A 27,096-nucleotide genomic window follows, 5' to 3' on the forward strand; every position below is an offset into this window, starting at 1 on the left:
TGTCTGCTAATGAGTCTTGTGACATTGAACATTACTGTCAATATCAGCTATGACAACAACAGGGTTATAATAAGTTACAGGTTCTTGGAAAACATGTTTTGAGTTATTGGAATAATAAAAAATGACAGCAAAGTACAACATAATTAATTCTAAATATTCACTAGGCAGTATGAACTATAATGAGTGAAAGATGCAGGTAAATTAAATCCTGTATAACATAAAAAAATGGATTAGCTAAAATAATGGAATGGAAGCCCAGGGCCAGAGCCAACATGACTTTATTTAGCCTACTGTATCAGGACAGGAACAACAGCAAGACCCTGCTGGAGCTTACACATACAGCAGAGAGGACAGACAACTGTCACACACCAATTTGTCATGACCCCTTTTTGTAAATTTGAGAGGATTAAAGATCAGTCGCATGTGCAGTTTATACTGCATTTCATACAGTTAGAAAAACAAAATTAGTGTTTGTTTTAAATAGTTTCTCAACATTCACCGATTGGAGTGTGTGCTAGACCCCAAATATGGCTGTTTTAGTAGTCATCCCCTTCTGGAGAATCTACAACGCAGTATTGTGATTTCCATATGTTATCATCAGCATAGCTTATGGACGCACAAGTGTGGGCAGTAAGTGCATAGAAAGCACATAATTTACTGCACTGTACAAAAAGATGCAGGCATGTCAGCCACACGTTAATCTAAGGCCTCAGTGATTGAAAGCAGATGAAAAGCACAAGCCTTTTTGGAGTAATCTACTCCAACATCTCGGTCCTGCTCTTGCCTCACACACTAACCCTAGTTCTGAGGGCCCCCCTTATTCGCAGCCAACCCGCCCTCCCCCTTCTCTGTGATCTGGGGTGCAAAGGGTCCCACCAGCCAGTTGAAAGGAGTGTTATTGAGCAGATACTCCATGACACCATCCAGAGACAGTCGCACCTGTGAACGTTTAAATGTGTCAATCAACACAAATAACCTCAGAGTGATTCATAATTATCTGTTATGATGATGTATATACAATGTGTTGGTTGAAATATTGAAACTGAATAAATAATGAGAAACCAGCAGCTGGTGTATTCATAATGAATGCACACAGGAAAAATTGAGCAACAGAGTTTTGTATACCTGCGTTAGATGGTGACGGGTCTGCTCCAGGAGGGGGGGTGTGAGGGTGCTAGTGTTGCCCAGGGAGGAGTGCAGTTCTTCAGCCGCTTTCCGTGCGTTTGCCAGCTGGTCCTGGACAGCACCGGGTAAGCCCTGGGCGCTGGACACCACCCCAGAGCACGCAGACCGCAACTGGTCACTGAGACCACGTACCATCAAGAGGGTTCGCCACTCCAACTGCTACACAAACATAGACAATTACGGTTAGCTGTGGAAACTATAAAACAGTGTATATAAAAGGTTCAAGTACATTCAATCACATGGCTACTTGGACAGAAAATACTAATTCAAGACTCCCTACCTCAGTCTGGTCTTTGGGAACATCCACCTCCCCCGTCTCTACCACTCCATCTTTAGGCTGTTTCTCCTGCCACTCCTTCCAGCGCTGCAGCAGCTGCTCTGGTGCCCCTCCCAGCTGGTGGTTTGCAGTGGCCAGGGTGGAGCGGGCTTTCTCCAGCAGGTCCAGGGTGCTGGTGATCTGTGTCATGGTGGCGTATGTGGTGTCTCTGGCGTGCCGGGCTCTCACCAGGGACTGCTCCAGGGCCCGCTCCTGCACCTTGGAGGACAGCTTGCCCAGACGGACAAAGTAGCTAGAGCCCACCACTGGTGCAGTAGCCACCTCACCTGTTGCAGGCTCTGCCAAAGCAGCTGTATGGGGGAAAAAATTAAGATGATCTATAAACAATAATTCACGGTCGGTCTGAGATCAGAGCTATTGATTTTAGTGTCGCCCTGTCTACATATCCATAGCTACACATAAATGAACCATCTTGCAGCTCTAGACCTGACTCAGCAGCAACCACACCAGGGATGGGTTCAATTCCATTTCAGTACAGTCCATTCAGGGTTTACTAGTTTCTCATTCATACTGACCCAGCTCTCTGTCGCTGAGAGGCAGGTTATGGTCCACCCAGTTCTCAGAGTGGCTGAGGGCCAGGCCCACCCCACTGCTGACCATCTGGCCCACACCGGTCACCATGAATGAGCTGAACAATCCACTGGCTGCTGCTTGGGTCATCTCCACACCCCCAAACACTGCCGACATTACAGCCCCAGTCATGGTTTCCTTGGCCCCGGTTACAGCCCCAGCTATGGTCTCCTTGGCCCCAGCCATGGCCTCCTTTGCCCCGCTCACAGACTGGTGCATCATGCCTATTGTATCTGAAACTAGCTGAGGGTGAGACAATATACAGCTCATTAAAACGCTGTTATGAATATATAAGGTCTTATATCAAGTAAAGTGTTTTCTTGGGGACTTTAGTTGAATTGGATGCATGAGGAAGCATTGTTGACTAGTCAACACTAGATTTGGAGACTCACCTTATCAGCTGGCTGCTGGAGGAATTGCAGTTTTTCCACCTTGTCCAGTCCCATCATGGCATAATGATTCACCACAGAAACTGCAACAAATAATTAATTAACTCCTAACAAAAAAAGTTATCCACTAATATATATATTGTTTTTTTGTGATGTCCGTCTGTGGTCACTATGCAGCAGAACGCACTCTGTGGCTCCAGTCTGTCAAGGAGTGGCTTGGAGCCAGTTGTGGCGGCTACCCCAAGGGTGCGCACCCCGCTCTCGGCAGCCTCCATGACCCCCTTCAGCAGGGGCACGCTGTCCTTGGTGCTGCTGTAGGCGTTGGACACTACACCACACGCAGAGCTCACCAGGGGGATGCTGCCCACGCGGGACACAACACTCTGGGAACAAAACACAATGGTTATGATTTAGCCTGAGTTAGAAGTGGGGAAACAGCCTTTGTGTTGCCATTTTCAACAATTGCATGTTGCATATTTTGTTTGCTTTGTACTGATCACTCAACTCTGTACCTGGTGAGTTTTTGTGTGTACATGCGCATATTATACTTGAGGAGTGCTTACATATTTCCAATTTATCAACTCTGAGTGAAATATTGAATGCTGGTTTCAATGTTATTAGTGTATCAGACCCTTCATCAGAGCTGTGTTGTAGGGTAAACTAATGTCATAGTGATTGTGCTCCTCACCTGCTGGTCTCCATTAGTTGGCTGGGCTGTGGTTGCACTGGGCTCATCAGTCTTCCCGCTGTCAGCCATTGTGCAGGATGTGTCAAATTTCTGACATGAAAAAGAGACAGAAGGAGATTCACCTCAAATTACTTGGTTTATGAGACAGAATTTTTACTTGCTTCATAAGACAGACATTCATTATGCAGCTGAACAGCAGTGAGGGGATTTATTGTGGTGTCCCTCAATCTATCCATTAGTAGACAACCCAGGCATGTCTGTTTCATTTGTCAAGCAACAGGATACAGCCAGGATGGAACTGGATAGGGCTGAATTATAGAATGATTCACGTCACTGGACAGAAGTTGGTTTGAACAAGGATGATTGAAGTCTTACTTTACCTTAATTGGAAACAGCATGTCTCCCACAGCCAAAATATTAATATCATTATGGAGGCAGATACAGTAATTGCTAATATTACAAACAGTAGAGCTAGGAGCTCCTCTACTACATGTTTGTCTGGGCCCTGGCTCTGTTCACTGCTGACCAAAGTTACTCATGTAGGCCATCAATTTGATGTTTGTCTTTATAATAATAATAATGATGTGACATTTTGATCATGTGATTTTTCAGTACGTTAAAAAACAAAACATGCTTGGCAAAATTTTACAATTTTAACATGTAGATTCTGAAAAATGTTAGCAAAAATTGAAATTGAATATGAAAATCCTGCAGAACTTTTTTCATAATGTCATGGTGATTCTGAATGTGATCGTTATTCAAATTTAAAATTGGATGACATCACAATTGAACGTTTGGGCCAAGAATGCGGCAAAGTTTATTATGAACTCACATGAAACCAAACTTGCTGCTACACAGACTACCGATTTTCTATATTCAGGGAGTTGATCAGTCTGTACCATTGATGGAACAGGGAGATCCTCCTGCAAGACCATCTACTTTCATCCATAATGCTAGCGTTGCGCGTGGTGATCTTAGGCTTGTGTGCGGCTGCTTGACCATGGAAACCCATTTCATGAAGCTCCCAACGAACAGTTATTGTGCTGATGTTGCTTCGAGAGGCAGTTTGGAACTCGGTAGTGAGTGTTGCAACTGAGGGCAGACGATTTTTACTCACTATGCGTTTCAGCACTCGGCGGTCCCATTCTGTGAGCTTGTGTGTCCTACCACTAGATAATAAACAGCGAGTAGGTGCATTGTAAAAACAATGGGGGGGTGTCAATGCAAATAGTCCGGGTGGCCATTTGATTAATTGTTCAGGAGTCTTATGGCTTGGGGGTAGAAGCTGTTAAGGAACCTTTTGGACCTAGACTTGGCGCTCTGGTACCGCTTGCCGTGTGGTAGCAGAGAGAACAGCCTATGACTTGGGTTACTGGAGTCTTTGACAATTTTTTTGGGCCTTCCTCTGACACCGCCTAGTATATAGGTCTGGATGGCAGGAAGCTTGGCCCCAGTGATGTACTGGGCCGTAAGCACTACCCTCTGTAGCGCCTTACGGTCGGATGTGGAGCAGTTGCCATACCAGGCGGTGATGCAACCGGTCAGGATGTTCTCGCTGGTGCAGCTGTATAACTTTTTGAGGATCTGGGGACCCATGCCAAATATTTTCAGTCTCCTGAGGGGGAAAGACATTGTTGTGCCCTCTTTACGACTGTCTTGGTGTGTTTGGACCATGATAGTTTGTTGGTGATGTGGACACCAAGGAACTTGAAACTCTCGACCCGCTCCACTGCAGCCCCGTCGATGTGAATGGGGGCTTGTTCTGCCCTCCTTTTCCTGTAGTCCACGATCATCTCCTTTGTCTTGCTCACGTTGAGGGAAAGGTTGTTGTTCTGGCACCACACTGCCAGGTCTCTGACCTCCTCCATATAGGTTGTCTCATCGTTGTCGGTGATCAGGCCTACAACCGTTGTGTCGTCAGCAAACTTAATGATGGTGTTGGAGTCGTGCTTGGCCATGCAGTCGTGGGTGAACAGGGAGTACAGGAGGGGACTAAGCATGCAACCCTGAGTGGCCCCCTAGTTGAGGATAAGAGTGGCTGAAGTCCAGGATCCAGTTGCAGAGGGAGGTGTTTAGTCCCAGGGTCCTTAGCTTAGTGATGAGCTTTGTGGGCACTATGGTGTTGAATGCTGAGCTGTAGTCAATGAACAGCATTCTCACGTAGGTGTTCCTTTTGTCCAGGTGGAAAAGGGCAGTGTGGAGTGCGATTGCGTCATCTGTGGATCTGTTGTGGCGGTATGCGAATTGGAGTGTTGATGTGAGCCATGACCAGCCTTTCAAAGCACTTCATGGCTACCGACGTGAGTGCTATGGGGCGGTAGTCATTTAGGCAGGTTACCTTCGCTTTCTTGGGCACAGGGACTATGGTGGTCTGCTTGAAACATTTACATTTAAGTCATTTAGCAGACGCTCTTATCCAGAGCGACTTACAAATTGGTGCATTCACCCTATAGCCAGTGGGTTAACCACTTTACAATAATTTGTTTTGTTTTTTTTGGTGAGTGACTCCGCTGTCCTGGCGTCGTGAGGGAGCTTGTTCCACCATTGGGGTGCCAGAGCAGCGAACAGTTTTGACTGGGCTGAGCGGGAACTATGCTTCCGCAGAGGAAGGGGAGCCAGCAGGCCAGAGGTGGATGAACGCAATGCCCTCGTTTGGGTGTAGGGACTGATCAGAGCCTGAAGGTACGGAGGTGCCGTTCCCCTCACTGCTCCATAGGCAAGCACCATGGTCTTGTAACGGATGCGAGCTTCAACTGGAAGCCAGTGGAGTGTGCGGAGGAGGGGGGTGACGGAGAGAACTTGGGAAGGTTGAACACCAGACGGGCTGCGGCATTCTGGATGAGTTGTAGGGGTTTAATGGCACAGGCAGGGAGCCCAGCCAACAGCGAGTTGCAGTAATCCAGACGGGAGATGACAAGTGCCTGGATTAGGACCTGTGCCGCTTCCTGTGTAAGGCAGGGTCGTACTCTCCGAATGTTGTAGAGCATGAACCTGCAGGATCGGGTCACCGCCTTTATGTTAGCGGAGAACGACAGGGTGTTGTCCAGGGTCACGCCAAGGCTCTTCGCACTCTGGGAGGAGGACACAACGGAGTTGTCAACCGTGATGGCGAGATCATGGAACGGGCAGTCCTTCCCCGGGAGGAAGAGCAGCTCCGTCTTGCCAGGGTTCAGCTTGAGGTGGTGATCCGTCATCCATACTGATATGTTGGCCAGACATGCAGAGATGCGATTCGCCACCTGGTTATCAGAAGGGGGAAAGGAGAAGATTAGTTGTGTATCGTCAGCGTAGCAATGATAGGAGAGGCCATGTGAGGATATGACAGAGCCAAGTGACTTGGTGTATAGGGAGAAAAGGAGAGGGCCTAGAACTGAGCCCTGGGGGACACCAGTGGTGAGAGCACGTGGTGCGGAGACAGCTTCTCGCCACGCCACTTGGTAGGAGCGACCGGTCAGGTAGGACGCAATCCAGGAGTGAGCCGCGCCGGAGATGCCCAGCTCGGAGAGGGTGGAGAGGAGGATCTGATGGTTCACAGTATCAAAGGCAGCAGACAGGTCTAGAAGGACAAGAGCAGAGGAGAGAGAGTTAGCTTTAGCAGTGCGGAGAGCCTCCGTGACACAGAGAAGAGCAGTCTCAGTTGAATGACCAGTCCTGAAACCTGACTGGTTTGGATCAAGAAGGTCATTCTGAGAGAGATAGCAAGAGAGTTGGCTAAAGACGGCACGCTCAATAGTTTTGGAAAGAAAAGAAAGAAGGGATACTGGTCTGTAGTTGTTGACATCAGTGGGATCGAGTGTTGGTTTTTTGAGAAGGGGTGCAACTCTCGCTCTCTTGAAGACGGAAGGGACATGGCCAGCGGTCAAGGATGAGTTGATCAGCGAGGTGAGGTAGGGGAGAAGGTCACCGGAGATGGTCTGGAGAAGAGAGGAAGGGATGGGGTCAAGCGGGCAGGTTGTTGGGCGGCCTGCAGTCACTAGTCGCAAGATTTTATCTGGAGAGAGAGGGGAGAAAGAAGTCAAAGCATAGGGTAGGGCAGTGTGAGCAGGACCAGCAGTGTCATTAGACTTAACAAACGAGGATCGGATGTCGTCAACCTTCTTTTCAAAGTGGTTGACGAAGTCATCCACAGAGAGAGGAGGGGGGGGATTCAGCAGTGAGGAGAATGTGGCAAAGAGCTTCCTAGGGTTAGAGGCAGATGCTTGGAATTTAGAGTGGTAGAAAGTGGCCTTAGCAGCAATAACAGATGAAGCAAATGTAGAGAGGAGGGAGTGAAAAGATGCCAGGTCGGCAGGGAGTTTAGTTTTCTTCCATTTCCGCTCCGCTGCCCGGAGCTCTGTTCTGTGAGCTCGCAATGAGTCATCAAGCCACGGAGCTGGAGGGGAGGACCGAGCCGGCCGGGAGGATAGGGGACACAGGGAGTCAAAGGATGCAGAAAGGGAGGAGAGGAGGGTTGAGGAGGCAGAATCAGGAGATTGGAGGGAGAAGGATTGAGCAGAGGGAAGAGATGATAGGATGGAAGAGGAGAGAGTAGTGGGAGAGAGAGAGCGAAGGTTGCGGCGGCGCGTTACCATCTGTGTAGGGGCAGAGTGAGTAGTGTTGGAGGAGAGCGAGAGAGAAAAGGATACAAAGTAGTGGTCGGAGACATGGAGGGGAGTTGCAGTGAGATTAGTAGAAGAGCAACATCTAGTAAAGATGAAGTCAAGCGTATTGCCTGCCTTGTGAGTAGGGGGGACGGTGAGAGGGTGAGGTCAAAAGAGGAGAGGAGTGGAAAGAAGGAGGCAGAGAGAAATGAGTCAAATGTAGACGTAGGGAGGTTGAAATCCCCCAAAACTGTGAAGGGTGAGCCATCCTCAGGAAAGGAACTTATCAAGGCGTCAAGCTCATTGATGAACTCTCCAAGGGAACCTGGAGGGCGATAGATGACAAGGATATTAAGCTTAAATGGGCTAGTGACTGTGACAGCGTGGAATTCAAATGAGGAGATAGACAGATGGGTTAGGGGAAAAATTGAGAATGACCACTTGGGAGAGATGAGGATTCCTGTGCCACCACCCCTCTGACCAGATGCTCTCGGGGTATGCGAGTGTAGGTATTACAGACTCGGTCAGGGAGAGGTTGAAAATGTCAGTGAAGACACTTGCCAGTTGGTCCGTGCATGCTCTGAGTACACGTCCTGGTAATCCATCTGGCTCTGTGGCCTTGTGAATGTTGACCTGTTTAAAAGGTCTTGCTCACATCGGCTACGGAGAGTGTGATCACACAGTTGTCCGGAACAGCTGATGCTCTCATGCATGCTTCAGTGTTGCTTGCCTTGAAGTGAGCATAAAAAGGTATTTAGCCCTCTGGTAGGCTCGCGTCACTGGGCAGCTCGCGGCTGGGTTTCCCTTTTTAGTCCAAAATAGTTTGCAAGCCCTGCCACATCCGACGAGCATCAGAGCCGGTGTAGTAGGATTCAATCTTAGTCCTGTATTGACGCTTTGCCTGTTTGATGGTTTGTCTGAGGGCATTTCGGAATTTCTTATAAGTGTCCGGATTAGTGTCCCGCTTCTTGAAAGCGGCAGCTCTAGCCGTTAGCTCGGTGCAGATGTTGCCTGTAATCCATGGCTTCTGGTTGGGATATGTACGTACGGTCACTGTGGGGACGACGTCGTCAATGCACTTATTGATGAAGCCGGTGACTGAGGTGGTATACTCCTCAATGCCATTGGATGAATCCCGGAACATATTCCAGTCTGTGCTAGCAAAACAGTCCTGTAGCGTAGCATCCGCGTCATCTGACCACTTCTGTGTTGAGCGAGTCACTGGTACTTCCTGCTTTAGTTTTTGCTTGTAAGCAGGAATCAGGAGGATATAATTATGGTCAGATTTGCCAAATGGAGGGCGAGGGAGAGCTTTGTACGCATCTCTGTGTGTGGAGTAAAGGTGGTCTAGAGTTTTTTTCCCCTCTGGTTGCACATGTGACATGCTGGTAGAAATGAGGTAAAACGGATATAAGTTTGCCTGCATTAAAGTCCCCGGCCACTAGGAGTGCCAGTGATTGCACGTTGGCCAATAGAACGGATAGTAGAGGCGGGTTACCCACTCGCCGACTAATTCTCACAAGGCACCCTGATCTGCGCCCCCGGTATCTCCTTCATGCGAATGACAGGGATTTGGGCCTTGTCCGGGAGCAACATTATATCCTTCGCGTTAGACTCATTAAAGAAAAAATCTTCATCCAGTTTGAGGTGAATTATCGCTGTTCTGATATCCTGAAGCGCTTTTCGGTCATAAGAGACAGTAGCATCAGCATTATGTACAAAATAAGTTACAAACAATGCGAAAAAATATAGCACAATTGGTTAGGAGCCCGTAAAACGGCAGCCATCCCCTCCGGCGCAATTGTGCATACAATTGCCATAGAGACAGTGAAAAACAGTATTCTGATGTCACCAAAAGCTTAGATCTTCAAAGCAGAAACATCACGAAGCAATTTGAAATCCCTACTGTCTAGATAAGTGTTTTTTATTTTATTGCAACAGCAATATGAATGTGTCATTTTCAGGTCAAACCGATACTGTGGTAGCAACCAGCCCTGTGGCTCTGGTGCCTGGCCCTGTTCACCAGGCCTCACTGGTGGATCCCCTGACCTACGTGGGCACAGTCAAGCTGCCGCCCACCTCAGAGCAGGCCCCAAAGGTAGGGCTGAACGATTAATTGCATTCGCGATAATATCGCGATTTGACTGAACGCGATTTTCTAATCGCAACGTGCGCGATTTGAGGTGGTCACGTGACGCGACTTTTCATGCTGTCCAGCGCAATGGCCTCTTGCTCGACGGAACAGTCAGAAACTGACACAGCTGATACTTTAATATCGAAGAGGAACAGCACGTCGGTGGTGTGGAACTATTTTGGTTTTAAAAAGAAAGATGCTGAGCAGCGTCAGGTGTTGTGCAGAGCATGCCGTGCTCCGATTGCTACTTCACGGGGTAACACTACAAACCTGTTTCAGCACTTAAAAAAATACCACAAATCAATGCATGACAGTTGTATGACCAAAATGCCGAGCATCAGTGCGCGAAGACAAGCCAAATACCTCAAGACAGGGATCACTGACAGAAATGTTCGAAAGTGTCACTCCGTATGAACGTAATTCAAAACGGCACGGAGAAATCACTCGGACAATAACCGAGTTCATAGCCAAAGATATGATGCCTCTCAGCACGGTGACCAAGCCTGGGTTCATGGCATTAATACATACGCTTGATAAACGTTACAGTATACCCTCCCGCACATACTTCAGTCAGACTGCCATACCGGAGCTGTACAAAAAGTGCAAAGAGAAAGTCGCCGCGGAACTTAAAACGGTGGAGTTTTTTTGCTAGCACTACTGATATGTGGTCAAGCCGCACAGCTGAGCCGTACCAGAGTCTTACAGTCCATTTTATTGATCAGAACTGTTGGATAAGTTGGCTGGCAGTGCCATACTCGTAGTGAACTTTAGTCTGTGTGGTGTGTTATTGTTGTGTACTTGAGATAAGTGAGGCTCATCTATTTTATATTATAATATTCAAATCGTTTATAAAAAATAGTTTGTCTAAATTAAAAGTGCATTTCTCATTTTTTATTTATAACTTTATTTACTTTGATTTTACAAAATATTTTCAAAGCAAATTCCTTGTTTCAGTTGTGTGTGAAATGTTACTGACTTGGGAGCAGTAAGATACATACAATTTAAAATTATTTTTTTCTTAAGACTGTACCTTTTGCACACAGTGTTTACAAAGTTCATGCCTTTGTTTAAATTATTTAAATGCACAGTGGCAAAGCCACAGATGTTTCTGTAATGAGCAGTTCAATAAAAATGTCATTTATTTCAAGTCATACATGTTTGAATTTAATTCTAACAAATAGACCCAGCCTATGGGAAAGAACATTTCACACTAAATGTATATACTATTGTGTTGGTCATATTTAAATCATTCATTATGTTTTGTAGGGGAAAAAGGATAAATAAATTAAATCGCATATTAAATCGCAATCGCAATATTGGGGGCAAAAAATCGCAATTAGATTATTTTCCAAAATCGTTCAGCCTTACCCAAAGGTAAAGGAGACCGATCCAGACACCCATATCCGATACGTGGGCCCCATGAAGGATCTTCCAGATGCCTCCTCTCTCATCAGCTGTCTGAGCTCTCTAAAGGGTCTGAAGGTCCAGCCGGATGAGACTGACACTGACCTAACTGGGAACCGTAAACCTCCCTCAGGCTCCTGACCAGGCCTCATCTCCACAGCAGCCCAAGAACACCCCTCTGCTAAGGCCGTTTCTGACGTAGGGGAAAGAAGCAGTTGTACACCCCAGCTCATGAGCTCAGCAGGCCCCTCTCCTGGGCTTATGGTCCATGGCAGGAACCTGCATTCAGTCACCCAGGGTGCTACAGCCAGGAGGAGTACTGGCAAAGGTGCATGCAGTACTACCAGCAGCTCTCTGACCAGGAGAGGTGGAACCAGGTCTGCTACTACATGGACATGATGCCCAGAGCAGAGTTTCCCCACTAGGGAGTTCTACATGTGCATACTGATGCAGCTGCGTAAGAGAAAGGCCCAGCCTGGACCTGGCCATGCTGAGGACAGCATAGCGGAGCCTCCTACCAGCAGGCAGCGTGTGAACACCACTTTAAATTATATCAAACTCAACCATTTATATTTTCTGAACACTTCTACAAGGTGCAAATATGTATGGGAGGTTTCGTTCAAATCAAAAGGGATGCTGTCAAAAAGTGTTTGAATTCAAATGGATTTACCCCTCTGTGTGTGACCCCTGAAGCCAGTAGAGCAGGCCTAGGTGGTAGTAGGTTGGTATGCAAGCACTGACTGACTGTATGAAGAAAGACTTGGGTCATAGCCATAAAATGAATGGTCCCAGCAGCCTACAGAATTCCATGTCCAGTCCTAGACAAATCATTTACAGTTATGACAGGTGAATGTATGAAAAATACCATTTTACAAAGAAGGAAAGCATAAGAGGACTGTACCCAAATGACAATTTGAAAATTAGCTGTCTTTAAAATTGTTTTGAAAAATTGGCCCATAGTTCTGCTGAACTTTACCCCATAAAAGGGATTTTCAGAGTACTGTATAATTAATAGCTTCTCTGGTAGAGAACGTGAACACTAGCCTACTGTAGTTTGATTAACTTCGAACTAAATAGACATACATCTAAACAGGCACTTAGGCAGACATCTAAAATAACAGAAGAGTTTGTTAGCAAGCAAGCCTGGCCAAAGACGAAACTAGCAGGTTACAAGTTGTTATCCTAATGTTAGCGCATGTTAACAGCTCTGCAATGTAGGGAGAGAGGAAACATTACTACAACTTTCATGCTTTGCAAAATATTAGTTTCCCGACAGGTTGTCAATTTAGTCACTGACCTCACTGATAGTATGCTCACAGATAAAAAATATTTGGTATGCTCCTGTCCTCCGTTGACCTGGCAGCGAAGTTTAGCCCAGCTAGCCGTGTCCCGACCAAGCCCTGATAGCACAGTTGGCAATACATAGGCTGAGCAAAGGCGGGGTTGTCAAATTGTTCCTGAAAGTTAACCAATCACTGTAAACTGAAACGAAACTAGCTATACGCAACAGTAGCCAATGAATGTTGTTACATGAAACCATGTAGCCTAACAATTATGATATCAATAGTTGTGCCTGTATGATGATATGATATATTTAGGAATATCCAGAGTTATCTATAATGTTTGTTAATTTATATTAATGTTAGTGTTGTGTTCATGTCATAATTGAGGATGAGACTTTATTAGCCTATTCCAGTAATCACTTTGATTATAAATAGAGGGGTAACACAACCTCACATTGCATCATCAGGTGTTGAAAAATGTCACACAAATGGGAGTTTAACTGATTTCACAATGCCTGATTTCATAAAGCCTGGTAAAATCACAGAAACATCTGTTGTGATTATTAGGCTTACCCTTCAATGTAAACAGGTGCCTCACATTTTCAATTAAATCTGGTTTAAGGGTCAATAAATGATTTAGACCTGGCAATATTTAATCATGTAAATCTTTAAGGCCCATAAACTGTTACCCTACAACGTTAACAATAGTTGCAGTTGTGGTTCTTACCTGAATTCACGTGGTATGGTTTTTAGTTCTATGCAAAGTAGCTGTATATATCGTTTATGTTTTATAGCCTACCTGCAATAAATAGGAACATCGGCCAACCAAAGATTTAGGCCTATGTCTTGAAAGCAATTGCCTATGGGGATGGTTTGTTTTGCGCATGCTACATTTAGGTTAATGTGGACGCTTCATGAGCTGCTTTCAACCTGCACCAATGGCGGGAATTGCCAATGCAGGTAGGCTTAGTGCCGTGTTCATGTACTAGTCCGAACTACGAAACTCGGACTTCCTGAATCGTTGAACCGACACGTGTATAACTACAACCAATAAATAAATCGCACATTTCCGAGTTTCCTAGTTCTGACTAGGAAATGTAATCTTAGTAATTAAGTAAATAATTTCAGTATTTGTTTTTTATGACCGTGTTTTTCTTTCTCTTGCATTTTGTATTTATATTTTGATGTGTGTATTTTCTGTAATGTATGTAATTCAGTACTCATCTGTAAAATAAATCTTGGTCTCAGTATGACTCCCTGATAAAAATAAAGGTTATATAAAATAAAAATAAATGCAATCTCTCGTGGAAAGTCTGACGTAGTAGACAGCGTTTCGTATCTCTTACCTCTTCCCTAGAACCTAATCGAGTAGCTAACGTGATATTTTGGTTCTGGGTTGCCGTGATTAAAACGCAAGTAATAATTACTACAGCAACAAGAGTGGCTTTGTATTTCTGTGTCACGCAGTGTAATTGCAATGGGTAGCTACACCTCAAGAGGGCAGTCTTTACCCACAAAGAGAGGCCAATGTGCTGCAGCCTCACCCACTCACTGTACGTGGCTGAACCTCTGCAAGGTCTTTCAAGTCTGCTTGGCACCCATGTTGAAGACTCGTTGAGAGGATCCTTTTAAACAAATTATAACGACAAGTTTATTTTTATTTTTTACATTTTAGAACAGAGAATACATCCACTATGAAAGAGAAGGGCATGCAGACGCATTTATAAATGCAAGTGTGAGGCTTACATAAAATGTATGGGGATACATATCTAGGCTATTTCTATGAAAGAAATCTAGTTAGGATTGTCCATAGGAAGGTAAAACGGATATTCATGATTCCCTGACATGTGGAGTTCATATGATATAAGTTCTTCACATTGCTTTAAACGCTAGAACAACGTGTATCTCTGTTTGGCTGGCAGTGGCGTGTATCCATGGATGCCAAGGGAAGCCAGGTTTCCCAAAAAAATTGACCAAGAGAAAAACATAAAATAATTTTCTGTGTTTTCATAATTTTCCTTCAATTCGCAAGAGGCTGAATGTAATTTACAAGAGCGAAACAGCGCCCCTCTTTCTCTGTATGTGTATGCCATCTATCTGATGCTGTCTGGTCAGAAAGAGCCAGTTTGGATTTGGCTTTACTCCTATCACATCGCATCAAGAGAAATACATAATTGACAGAAACAACTTGAATGGTTGCATCTCGTTGTGCTGTTGTCCTCCGGTGGCTAGCTAGCTAGCTAGCTAAAATTGGCCATTTCCTAAATTAGCCATGGATGGAGATAGGGATTTGGACTTGTGGTTTTACTACTTTACGTACTGGCCAATGATTATAAAGGCGATTCTGATCCAACCATAAATTCATACATTGTGTCCCTGGACTGAGAAGATGGAAGTTCAATATGTAGCTAGCTAGATGTAGAAGGCTAATGTTAACTAGCTAACGTTGCCCATGAAAGGAAGTTAGGCTAGCGAGCAAGCATTTTAGCCAGGTATCCTAGGACAACAAAAACTAAAAGCATGTACTGTATGACAGTCATAGACCGTTTCCTCAACATTAAAGAGAGGAGGTTGGCATTGACATTTTTCTACAAGTAGGGTGAGTCAACATGTTTTTCTACGTGCACAAACACACGCCCGCACACACACACACACACACAAATCGGAACCATGGACAGCCAAATCATATTTAGCTTACATTGATTGGACTAAATAGTTTTTGCTATATTTTAGTTGTCACTGTATTAGACTAAGCATAGGTGATTTGATGATGTTGAAATGTTGAAGTTGAAATGGTGCTGGAATAGTGGAGGCACCTCCTGTTTTCTTTGCAACTTGCGGTAACTCGCCGTGGTTCTAAATCAATAGTTGTTTAGGAGTCCGAAAATGTCGGAAACATTAACTTACTTGACCATGCTGTAGGTCATGTAACTGTTTGTTACATGCAAAATGCTTTGTGGACTTCACTGGACAGAGGTTGCTCTCCAGTTTTGTGATGAAACAAAGGTGTGGTTGAATTTATTCTGCCACTGTGTCTTCTTATTGTTTCGGCCTTAGGCCTATATATCACGGACGCAAGGCATATGAACTCTTCAGCTTATAGAGCAAACAATGCAATTATCACAACACATAGATTGTAATATGTTTGTTTTTTCTGGCTTGATTTCCCCAGTGATTTGACCCATGCACCGCTACTGGTGGCTGGCATTATGTTATCCCAGCTTGCCAGACACAATCATTTCTATTACCATTATTTGTTATGCAGGATTCCATTTCCACAAAAACTCCCCCATTTCATTAGGAGATTTTAATCACGATAGAATATGACCCATTAGAATTTTCATTATCTGCCCTTTTATATTTTCACAGCTATTAGGCCAACATGCTGAGAGAGATTACTTTAATATTGCTATCAGAGATACTCTGAATGGCTTCCGCAGTTACATTTTGGTTCATGTTTGAAGTTAAATTAATTCTGTGGTTACATTTATAATCACCAACCCTTCTGAAAGTAAACATATTCACACAGCATGCAGACATATTAACGAATGAGAGAGTGAACACAAGTCTGGTAGATGGAGAACAGTGGGGTGTCTGTGTTCCTCCTCCTCTCTCATATATATCTTATTATTAGTTTGTGTGTTTTTGGAGAGTGTGGGGATTGAATGTTCCCCAGTGTCCCCCTACTTCCTCCTCCTTCAATTTCCCCAGACTGTGTTTACCAGCATGTGCCCTGGAGGTCCGTAGTGTCATCTGTTTCTGCTTAACTCTGACTCTGCTCCACTGGATTAATTGATTGTGGCCCAAATTGTTCTGGATATTGAGTAATTTAAGATTAGGAGATAACAAGAACATTACTGATCCCTTAGGAAAAATATAACTTTCCCTGTGCCTGAGGACATACCGTTCTAGATGAGGAGACTAAATTAGCAACAAAGCCAGGTTGCCAGGGTTGTATGGTGCAGCAGCTGTTAGTTTTATCACCAAGATTGTGTATTACCTTAGCATTACTGAAAATGTCTGGGTTAAATTAACCAACCCCAGGGTTTAACAAATCAGATCAGGATTCTTTTTTTTACCCAAACCCAATAAACTGACTAGTAATGAGGACACGTCCACCATAAATGTTTCAAGGAAGCCCAAACAGGTAGAATTTATTAACTGTATTCTTTGCATTGGAAGATTAATTGGTCCAATATTAGGCTATCCATCAAGGGAGGCTTTGTGAGATAATTTCAGTGTGATCACTCTGCAAAGCAAAAATGCAGTACAATTATAAAGTAATGATTCATGTTTACATAAGAAACAGATGGTACAGGTGTGTTACACGAAGAACATAAAAAAATATGTTTTTTTCAAATTCTTCCCCACACTTGCATTTAATTTTTTTTTGCAAATGCAACACTTCAATGTTGTTTCTAAGGTCAAAGGAGCTGCATCTTAAAACTATTTGAATTATTTACCATCTGGCCATTTTATGCCCATTTCAAGTCTGTTTAAGTAAGATCGACCCTCTACACCATCAGCAGAAATCCTATTTCCAATGCACTGCAACATATTTCGGGCGTCCTGGCTGCAACATCAGGTTTCAGTAACATGGAACATACCATTATAAATCATCTCAAGGTTGAAACTTGATATGAACTTTTGTCCTGGCAATATATGGTGTAATAACATATTAATAAAGCGTAACCTTGGCTGAGCTGATGTAGGTCTCAGACATGAACAGGAACATAGCTTATGTGGAAGTGATATAGAGAGCAGAGGTTGACCATGCATTAGAGGCGGTCAAGTCAACCACACGCATACTGTACTGTTAGTATACTGTGGCCCTGCCTGCCTCCATCTACCCTTATCCTCTAAGAGAGTACCAGGTCATTTTCCTTTTAGCAGCAGTTCCTTTTTATACCTCCTGTTCTAATGAATAAATAAACATATTGATTAATTCTCACCAATGATTAAACATGTTTTTGGTTTAATGATGTGGCTTATCAATGCATAATGAAAACTGAAACAACTTTGAGGTTAGTGTGTCCAATACTCTCTTGCTCTTTCTAAAGGCTATTTTTCCTATTCTACTTTTGTACAATGTGTTCACATTAAAAATCATGTCTTAGAAATAGTGGATGGAAAAACTGTCCTAATTATGTACATCAGGGGGCATTAAATTAAAACATTTCAAGAAGCATGAACTCATCCTTATTCTTTTAAAATGAATACTCATCATAGTCATTAACTCAATGTATTTGGCTCTGTGTGAGTGTCCCTCTCTTGAATATTTTCAGTTATAATCACAAAGGCCTCTGTTGAGGAAGTTGGAACAGCCTGAGACTTTAAATAAGCTCCATGTTTCCAGGTTGTACGATATTGACAATATGATTCTACTGAGTCTCTGTTGGCTCTTTAAAACAACAAACTAGAAAAGCAGTGTATGAGAAACCCTAAGCCCCCAAAACAACATACAAAATGAAAAGTAACAAATAAGCCACAGTTTCCTCCCTGGGAAACAATATCCTCCTAATTTATGAATTTTCATCATGTCTGAAACACAGGCAACTCTGGAGTACCTCTGTTTATTATAGTGTGATTATTTGGGCAGAGGGGGTTGCCAACGGGTCAGTGGCAACAGCAGCGGTGCACTGGGAACACGGGGGAGACGACTAGCCCTGAAATATACATTGTCTGGCTGGGATGTGACTGGATCTGTCCTGACAGTGATGGCCTACAACTGTGTTGTCCCCAAACAAAGGACGGATGTGTTGCAGTACGCTGCGTGACTATAGCTAGGTGAGGTACTGTAAAATAAGTCTTCCTCTATGTTGGCCCTCCTCCAATGGCGTACCGCAGTTTCGCGGAGCCCCCCACAAGGTATTTTTTGAATGTTTTTTCTAAGGGGAAACGGCTAACTTCGTACAATTCTACACATTTTGCCATGGGGCAAAAATAAAAATGTTGTCTTTTTAAAGCGAGGCTGAGAGAATTTTGTATTTTTAAAGCTAATTTCCTGCTATTCTACACATTTTGCCATTTGGCTGAGGTAAAATTTAGCAGCGGGGGGCTATGTCCAGAATGGGGTTAAAATGGCAGCCATATTGGTCAGGGAGAAATCCAAACCAGTCTAATTGGAATGAATGGCAGTAGGCATAATCCTGGTTTTACTTATGCAGGAAAATAAAACAAATGCTTGTGATATATCAGAAATTGTGTCATAAATACAGTTTATTCAGGTTTTATACACATTTTCTGTATAAATAACCTCTAAAATATATGTAAACAATTTTGTTTTCTTGGAAATCTGAGAGTGCTATTATATGATGCTAAGTGACTAAAATGTAAAATGTAAATGATGCAATAGCAGTACTTGTTGCATTTACAACTTGTCTAAAGTCTTATCATCTACTGATTTCAACCAGAATGTTGGCATATTGGCAGTTAATTTGAAAATGTTATGGAATAATTTCTCTAAAACTGGATGACTAGCTAGCTAACAAACATACAGTGCAGATAAATTCTTAAAATTAACTATTTTACGCAAAATCTTATCACAGCACTGGCAAACCATGGTTGACCAACTCCCTGACCAAAATGGCTGACCTTTATTACATTTACATTTACATTTTAGTCATTTAGCAGACGCTCTTTATCCCATCATAAGAAGGTTAATGTCCATTCTAATATTCTAATTCCTAATTCTATGGGGGTGACTTCCAGGGGGACCCCAACACAACAACAACAACAACAACAACAACAACAACAAAAGTCCAGAGCCCGTGCCCCCCCCCGTCTTGTAGGGGCTGCGGGGGTTGTGTGGTATGCCAGTGCCCTCCACCTCTTCCCCCTGTGCTGTCTTTCATCATCTCATCCCTAGCTGCATGCTCCACGCAAACCATGGCTACCATCAGAGGCGTCATGCCCCCTTAGATTTGACCGACCTGTTTAAAAAATATTGTAATTTTTAATTGTAATTTATTGTTGTTGTTTCTCTGTAATACTACTAGCCACCTGGCAATTTTATGAAGTTGGCTTTAGCTAGCCCAGATAGGGTCCCAACCTCATAACTACGCTACCGGTCAAAAGTTTTAGAACACCTACTCATTCAAGGGTTTTTCTTTATTTTTATTATTTTCTACATTGTAGAATAATAGTGAAGATATCAAAACAATTAAATAACACATATGGAATCATGTAGTAATCAAAAAAGTGTTAAACAAATCAAAATATATTTAATATTTGAGATTCTTCAAATAGCCACCCGTTGCTTTGATGACAGCTTTGCACACTCTTGGCATTCTCTCATCCAGCTTCACCTGGAATGCTTTTCCACCAATCTTGAAGGAGTTCCCACATATGCTGAGCACTTGTTGGCTGCTTTTCCTTCACTCTGCGGTCCGACTCATCCCAAACCATCTCAATTTGGTTGAGGTCGGGGGATTGTGGAGGCCAGGTCATCTGATGCAGCACTCCATCACTCTCCTTCTTGGTAAAATAGCCCTTACACAGTCCTGTTGAAAAACAGATGATAGTCCCACTAAGCCCAAACCAGATGGGATGGCGAATCGCTGCAGAAGGCTGTGGTAGCCATGCTGGTTAAGTGTGCCTTGAATTCTAAATAGATCAAAGACAGTGTCACCAGCAAAGCACCCCCACACCATAACACCTCCTCCTCCATGCTTTACGGTGGGAAATACACATGCAGAGATCATCCGTTCACCCACACCGCGTCTCACAAAGACACGGCGGTTGGAACCAAAAATCTCAAATTTGGACTCCAGACCAAAGGACACATTTCCACCGGTCTAATGTCCATTGCTCGTGTTTCTTGGCCCAAGCAAGTCTCTTCTTCTTATTGGTGTCCTTTAGTAGTGGTTTCATTGCAGCAATTCGACCATGAAGGCCTGATTCACACAGTCTCCTCTGAACAGTTGATGTTGAGATGTGTCTGTTACTTGAAATCTGTGAAGAATTTATTTGGGCTACAATTTCTGAGGCTGGTAACTCTAATGAACATATCCTCTGCAGCAGAGGTAACTCTGGGTCTTCCATTCCTGTGGCGGTCATCATGAGAGCCATTTTCATCATAGCCCTTGATGGTTTTGCAACTGCACTTGAAGAAACTTTCAAAGATCTTGAAATTTTCCAGATTGACTGACCTTCATGTCTTAAATTAATGATGGACTGTCGTTTCTCTTTGCTTATTTGAGGCGTTTTACCAATTAGAGCTATCTTCTGTATACCCCCCATACCTTGTCACAACACAACTGATTGGCTCAAACGCATTAAGAAGGAAAGAAATTCCACAAATTAACTTTTAACAAGGCACACCTGTTAATTGAAATGCATTCCAGGTGACAAGCTCATGAAGCTGATTGAGAGAATGCCAAGAGTGTGCAAAGCTGTCATCAAGGCAAAGGGTGGCTATTTGAAGAATCTCAAATATAAAATATATTTTGATTTGTTAAACACTTTTTTGGTTACTACATGATTCCATATGTGTTATTTCATAGTTTTGATGTCTTCACTATTATTCGACAATGTAGAAAATAGTAAAAATAAAGAAAAACCTTTGAATGAGTAGGTGTTCTAAAACTTTTGACCAGTAGTGTATGTACCAAGAAGCCATTTCAAGCTATCAATCAAGTTAGAGTAGCTAGGTTGTCTAACTATCTCAGCTAGCAATTACTAAATGTATTATATAAGACTCACGTTCCTTTCAATCTTTTACCCAGATTTTCACAGAGAAGCATATTTGCATATACAGACAGCTCAAGAGGTATAATTAGAGATACAGAAAAATAAACATATTTCTGGCATAGATTTAAGCATAATGATCCTCACGGACAATGCCCCTCTCAGAGAAATAACAAGGTCATCCAGCCTGGTCAGACATCAGAAGCAGAACACTTTTATCAGCTCTGGACGTCTACTAATAGAAAATCACCAGTAATTGCATTAGCATTAGTAAAGCTCTAGTTAATACCCAATGGAGAATATATCCATTGTAAAGTGGGTCATTATACCTGTTGATTCAATTTATGCATGTGCTTATAATTATGGGCAACAGTCAGGATAAATCAGGGCTGTGCAAGAGAAATTATGTATGAGAGTAATGGACAATTCCCTTTTCTGTTTCTCTATGCTGTGTGTAAAGAAACATGGCAATGGCGTCTACTACTCATTTCACAGTTTTGTTTACGAAGCATGTGACAAATAAAATGTCAGTTGATTTGATTTGAGCACCCTTAGCTGCGTTGGCAGAATATGGTGACCGGCGTATGGGCGGATGGGTGTGTCGAAAGGAGTGGGTGTATGGAAAGAGAATCAGCTAATTGGGCGGATTTGTTGCCACTCAAGACTGTTGAGCCGGCGACCAGTGCACTGGTGTATAGACGTGACTGCTGATCTGAGGTGCTTCATACTGGGCAGCTGTATCATGGTGGTGTCGCCGGCAATAGATAATGTGGCCATTTTTTTCCCCTGCCATGATTTTATTTCAAGTAGGATAGGAGCCTACACAAGACATAACTAATATTGATAACCATCTAGATGTCACCTTGATACATACATAGTCTACTACTCAATGGGGAGGGCATGAATGGCAACAACACAGGGACACAGTGCCCTTCGCTCCCGCTTGCAAGAACTACTGTGGCACACTCAGCTCTCGACCTGTCCAGGGTGTCCAGCCTCATGCTCAGGTTCTTGTGCCTCCTGAACATTTCCCACCATGTCTTCCCTACTGGTGAGATTGTCTCCTCTGGGTACCGAAACCTAGAATAGAATAGAATATAACTTAATTGTTCATCCAGAATGAACATTTGTATTTTGGCATCATCATACACATACACATTTAAGTCACACACATTGAGAACAGTCAGTCCAGTATTCTGCATACACTAACACATAAAACGCCAAATACCTGCATATTTTGTCAGCGTAATTCATCAGCCTCTGTCTGGTGAAGGGGAAGATACAGTACTGCACCAGAGAATTTTCATTCTCTGGTGCAAGCAATGTGGATGGTCCACGCTTGACAACATTCAGCTGTTTTCATGATATGATATGTATTATCTAACACTTACAAGTTCTTTATTTCTCATTACTAAGTAGTCCTATCAACATTTAGCAAATAAGCTATCAACATTAGTAAAACCATTAGCTATATTTTAGAGGTTAAAAGTTTGATATAAAATTATTTGTGGTCTGTCGCGTATGTCAAATTTTATGATTTGCAGCATATCCCACAAAATGTAAATACATAATTTAAAAAAACACTCTCATAACCTAACTTAACTTGCATGAATTGTAATGAAAATTGGTGGTCAACTAGCTTGAAGGGTGTATTTAGTCGCAAAACTTTCAAATTAAAATGAGGATGATTATGGCAGGGTTCAAAGACAGGCAATAGAGAGAGTAAGAGAGGGAGCACTGGCACCGCCCATCGGGGGTGGATGGGCTGGTGCATTTTTAGCACAGTGGGCCTGTCTAACTAGTTTTTTTGTTGTTGCACAAAATGATCATTATCTGGCTAATAATGGGGGCCGGTGTGGGGACCTACAGGAAAAAAATAATCTGGTGTGTTTGAAATGCCAGGGCCAATTTCTGGTCCCAGTCCGCCCATGCCGCCCATGTACTGTAGAGGCAGGGAGAGGAGGAGCAGGTCATCAGGTGAGAATTTGATTTATAAGGCACTATCAGTTCAACTCCTCATCTTTGCTGACTGTAGCCCAAGTGCTATAACACATGTTGTTGCCTACATTCTGATTTAATTGATTGTCATGGCAGGGGTATGAGACAGTAAAGAGAGAAAGGGCACTGCCATATTGAAGCAGGGAGAGGACGAAAAGGTCATCAGGTGAGAATTTGAGTTATAAGGCAGTCTGATAGGGTATGTTGCACAGCTATTTACATTGCACACAGATTGGAACTATCGGTTCAACTCATCTTTGCTAACTGTAGCCCAAGTGCTATAACAAATGTTGTTGCCTGCATTCTGATTTCATTTGGTTGTCATGTAGGTTGAAGACGTGGCTGCGCTCTACTATAACAAAAAGCAAATTGAACCATGTTGCCGTCTGTCATATCCACCAGGAGAAGCTGGATACTATAGATAGGAAAACAATATGCCAGAATGTTATTGCTGGCAGTGACAGGCGTAAACAGGTATTTGGTGCATTTAAGTGAATTGAGACTGTCCTCATCTTAAGTGAATTGAGTATGTCCATTACATGAAATCCAAATCCAAATCCATTTAAATTACAGGTTGTAATGCAACAAAATAGGAAAAACGCCAAGGGGGATTAATACTTTTGCAAGACACTGTATATGCCCTCCTTTTTATAAGGTTGCAACCGGTTATTGACTGTTATTGAATGTGTATGTTTTTTATTTAATGGTGAATGACAATGAGTTGTTGCTATGTATTTTTGAAGTCTTGCTTGAGCATGATGCCATACTGATTGGTATATTTTGAAGTCTACTGCTTGAGCATTTTATTCCATATGGAAGAGTTATATTTTGATTGTCACGTAATCATTTTATGAATTAATATTCCAATTAAATTGTGTAACCAAGTAAGAATTTTCTGAACTCAGATTGCCTCGACTCCTATGGGTGCCGCCATCTTTATGCACCTCCGCTATTGGGAATAAGAAATTAGTTATTCAAGACCATGTACTAGCCAAGCATGGTGAAGGGTACAAAGATAGAAAATGGGTTTTGACATTTAAATGTACTTAAAGAAGGGGTGTGGTGGTGACTTTCTGAACTGCTAAGAAGAAGAACACAGTTTAAAGTAATATAGAAAAATATTGGTATTTCAGTTGTGATTTGGGTATATTGACCAAATTATCAGGAGTTCTTTTTATGTATTTTCCAATCAAAATTAACCAGAAACCACCATTTCAAAGCTATTTTAAAAAATATATACAGTGTATTCGGAAAGTATTCAGACCCCTTGACTTTTTCCACATTAATCGACACACAATACCCCATAATGACAAAGCGAAAACATGTTTTTAGAAATGTTTCCAAATTCATGAAAAATAAAAAACAGAAATACCTTATTTACATAAGTATTCAGACCCTTTGCTATAAGAGTCGAAATTGAGCTCAGGTGCATCCTGTTTCCATTGACCATCCTTGATTGGAGTCCACCTGTGGTAAATTGAATGGGCATGATTTGGAAAGGCACACACCTGTCTATATAAGGTCCCACAGTTGACAGTGAATGTCAGAGAAAAAACCAAGCCATGAGCTCCGAGACAGGATTGTGTCGAGGCACAGATCTGGGGAAGGGTATCATACATTTCTGCAGCATTGAAGGTCCCCAAGAACACAGTGTCCTCCATCATTCTTAAATGGAAGAAGTTTGGAACCACCAAGACTCTTCCTAGAGCTGGCCGCCCGGCCAAACTGAGCAATCGGGGAAGAAGGGCCTTGGTCAGGGAGGTGACCAAGAACCCGATGGTCACTCTGACAGCGCTCCAGAGTTCCTCTGTGGAGATGGGAGAACCTTCCAGAAGGACAACAATCTCCACCAATCAGGCCTTTATGGTAGAGTGGCCAGACGGAAGCCATTCCTCAGTAAAAGGCACATGACAGCCCGCTTGGAGTTTGCCAAAAGGCACCTAAAGACTCTCAGACCTTGAGAAACAAAATTCTCTGGTCTGATGAAACCAAGATTGAACTTTGGCCTGAATGCCAAACATCACGCCTGGAGGAAACCTGGCACCATCCCTACGGTGAAGCATGGTGGTGGCAGCATCAGGCTGTGGGAATGTTTTTCAGCGGCAGGGACTGGGAGACTAGTCAGGATCAAGGGAAAGATAAATGGAGCAAATGGAGCATAGAGATCCTTGATGAAAACCTGCTCCAAAGCGCTCAGGACCTCAGACTGGGGCGAAGGTTCACCTTCCAACAGGACAACGACCCTAAGCACACAACCAAGACAACGCAGGAGTGGCTTCGGGACAAGTCTCTGAATGTCCTTGGGTGGCCCAGCCAGAGCCCGGACATGAACCCGATCAAACATCTCTGGAGAGACCTGAAAATAGCTGTGCAGCGACGCTCCCCATCCAACCTGACAGAGCTTGAGAGGATATGCAGAGAAGAATGGGAGAAACTCTGCAAATGCAAATATTTCCGGGGGGTTTTCAATATAAATGTGCAAAAATGTCTAAAAACCGGTTTTTGCTTTGTCATTATGGGGTATTGTATGTAGATTTATGAGGGGAAAAAACAATGTAATCAATTTTAGAATAAGGCTGTAACGTAACAAAATGTGGAAAAAGTCAAGAGGTCTGAATACTTTCCGAATGCACTGTACTGTATATCATGGGGGAATGCCCCGTACCACTCTAGAGGGGTGTTGACACTGGAACCCATTGATGCTGACCTTGAACCCCACAATATCCAACACAAAGTTACGCCCTACATGACACATAACAACTTCACCAATGTCTGAGTGGTTTTGATTGGATCTTCCTTTTATCAAATACGGCATCAGATCACAAGGAGAGATGGAGATAGGCAGATGGAGACTGCTGGTCAACTTGTTACAGCATATAATCCAATTGAACCTGATCACATTAACTTATTATATCTCAGTATCTTTGCCCATAGCTGAACTACTGTATGTTTTTACCTCTCTGAGGACAATGTGTTTTTAGTGCTCATACTAGCTAGTTGGTAGAGCATGGCGCTTGCAACGCCAGGGTTGTGGGTTCGTTTCCCACGGGGGGCCAGTATGAAAATGTATGCACTCACTAACTGTAAGTCGCTCTGGATAAGAGTGTCTGCTAAATGACTAAAATGTAAATGTTATACTACAAAATTGAGTAGGCCGATCTACATTGACAATAGCCAATGAACTATGCATTATTAACATCATATCCTTTGCCATAATGACACCTGCCCTATGGGTTCATTCATATCAGGCACATTCTGCAGCAGAAGAACAATAATTACTGCTGTATTCAGTACTGATCTAGTTTTAGCATCTCCTCTCCTCTTAGAGGAAGCCTGCACTGCATTGCCCTGCCCCTTCTCCCCACGTTGTTGAAAGATTAAAAAGCGCAGTGTTCTCCATCAAAGGTCACGATTTTTGCTAAGCCATTTCATTTTCCCATCCCACTCAGCTCTTGTCTTATCTAGCGCAGGTCTACAGCGATCTGCCTGCCTGCTCCGAGACACTGTGTGGGATGAAAGGGAGGAAGAACAAAACATGTTTTTTGTTTATTTATTTATTGTCAGTTCCCCATTCTCCTCCGTCCTTGACAAGAGATCAAATAGACCAAATGAACTGAAGCTCAATTTTTCTGCTGAATTCGGCGCAAAGTTTCTTTGTCCTAATTTATTAATTTGAAAAAAGCTTAAGGAGTCCAGTCCAGAGAATACCACATCAGACTGAAATTGCAAGTGTACTTGCCTTACTTGCCCTTCAGAATGTTAGGAAATAAAACACACATGCGCACACACACACACACACAAACAAACACACAAACACACACACACACACACTCACTTAGT

At 43.2% G+C, this 27,096-nt stretch overlaps 1 protein-coding gene across 3 annotated transcripts; it reads right to left on the bottom strand.

The window, feature by feature from the left end:
• Nucleotides 1–261: 261 nt before the first annotated feature.
• Nucleotides 262–13,469, bottom strand: plin3 (perilipin 3). Of its 3 annotated transcripts, none has more exons than XM_041839454.2 (8): nucleotides 13,370–13,469; nucleotides 3,170–3,259; nucleotides 2,669–2,864; nucleotides 2,485–2,564; nucleotides 2,038–2,335; nucleotides 1,466–1,812; nucleotides 1,126–1,344; nucleotides 262–939 (listed from the first exon to the last, which is right to left on the bottom strand). In XM_041839454.2, the coding sequence occupies exons 1-8, from the start codon at nucleotides 13,454–13,456 to the stop codon at nucleotides 799–801; spliced, it is 1,458 nt and encodes a 485-aa protein (XP_041695388.2). In that variant the 5' UTR covers nucleotides 13,457–13,469; the 3' UTR covers nucleotides 262–798. The 3 variants fall into 3 exon arrangements, with proteins under 3 accessions (XP_041695388.2, XP_041695389.2, XP_041695390.2); XM_041839455.2 differs by lacking the exon at nucleotides 13,370–13,469 and adding an exon at nucleotides 12,585–12,686; XM_041839456.2 differs by lacking the exon at nucleotides 13,370–13,469 and adding an exon at nucleotides 12,605–12,675.
• Between the last annotated feature and the right edge of the window lie 13,627 nt (nucleotides 13,470–27,096).

The sequence above is a fragment of the Coregonus clupeaformis genome, chromosome 20 (genome assembly GCF_020615455.1).
Source record: "Coregonus clupeaformis isolate EN_2021a chromosome 20, ASM2061545v1, whole genome shotgun sequence".
NCBI lineage: Eukaryota > Metazoa > Chordata > Actinopteri > Salmoniformes > Salmonidae > Coregonus > Coregonus clupeaformis.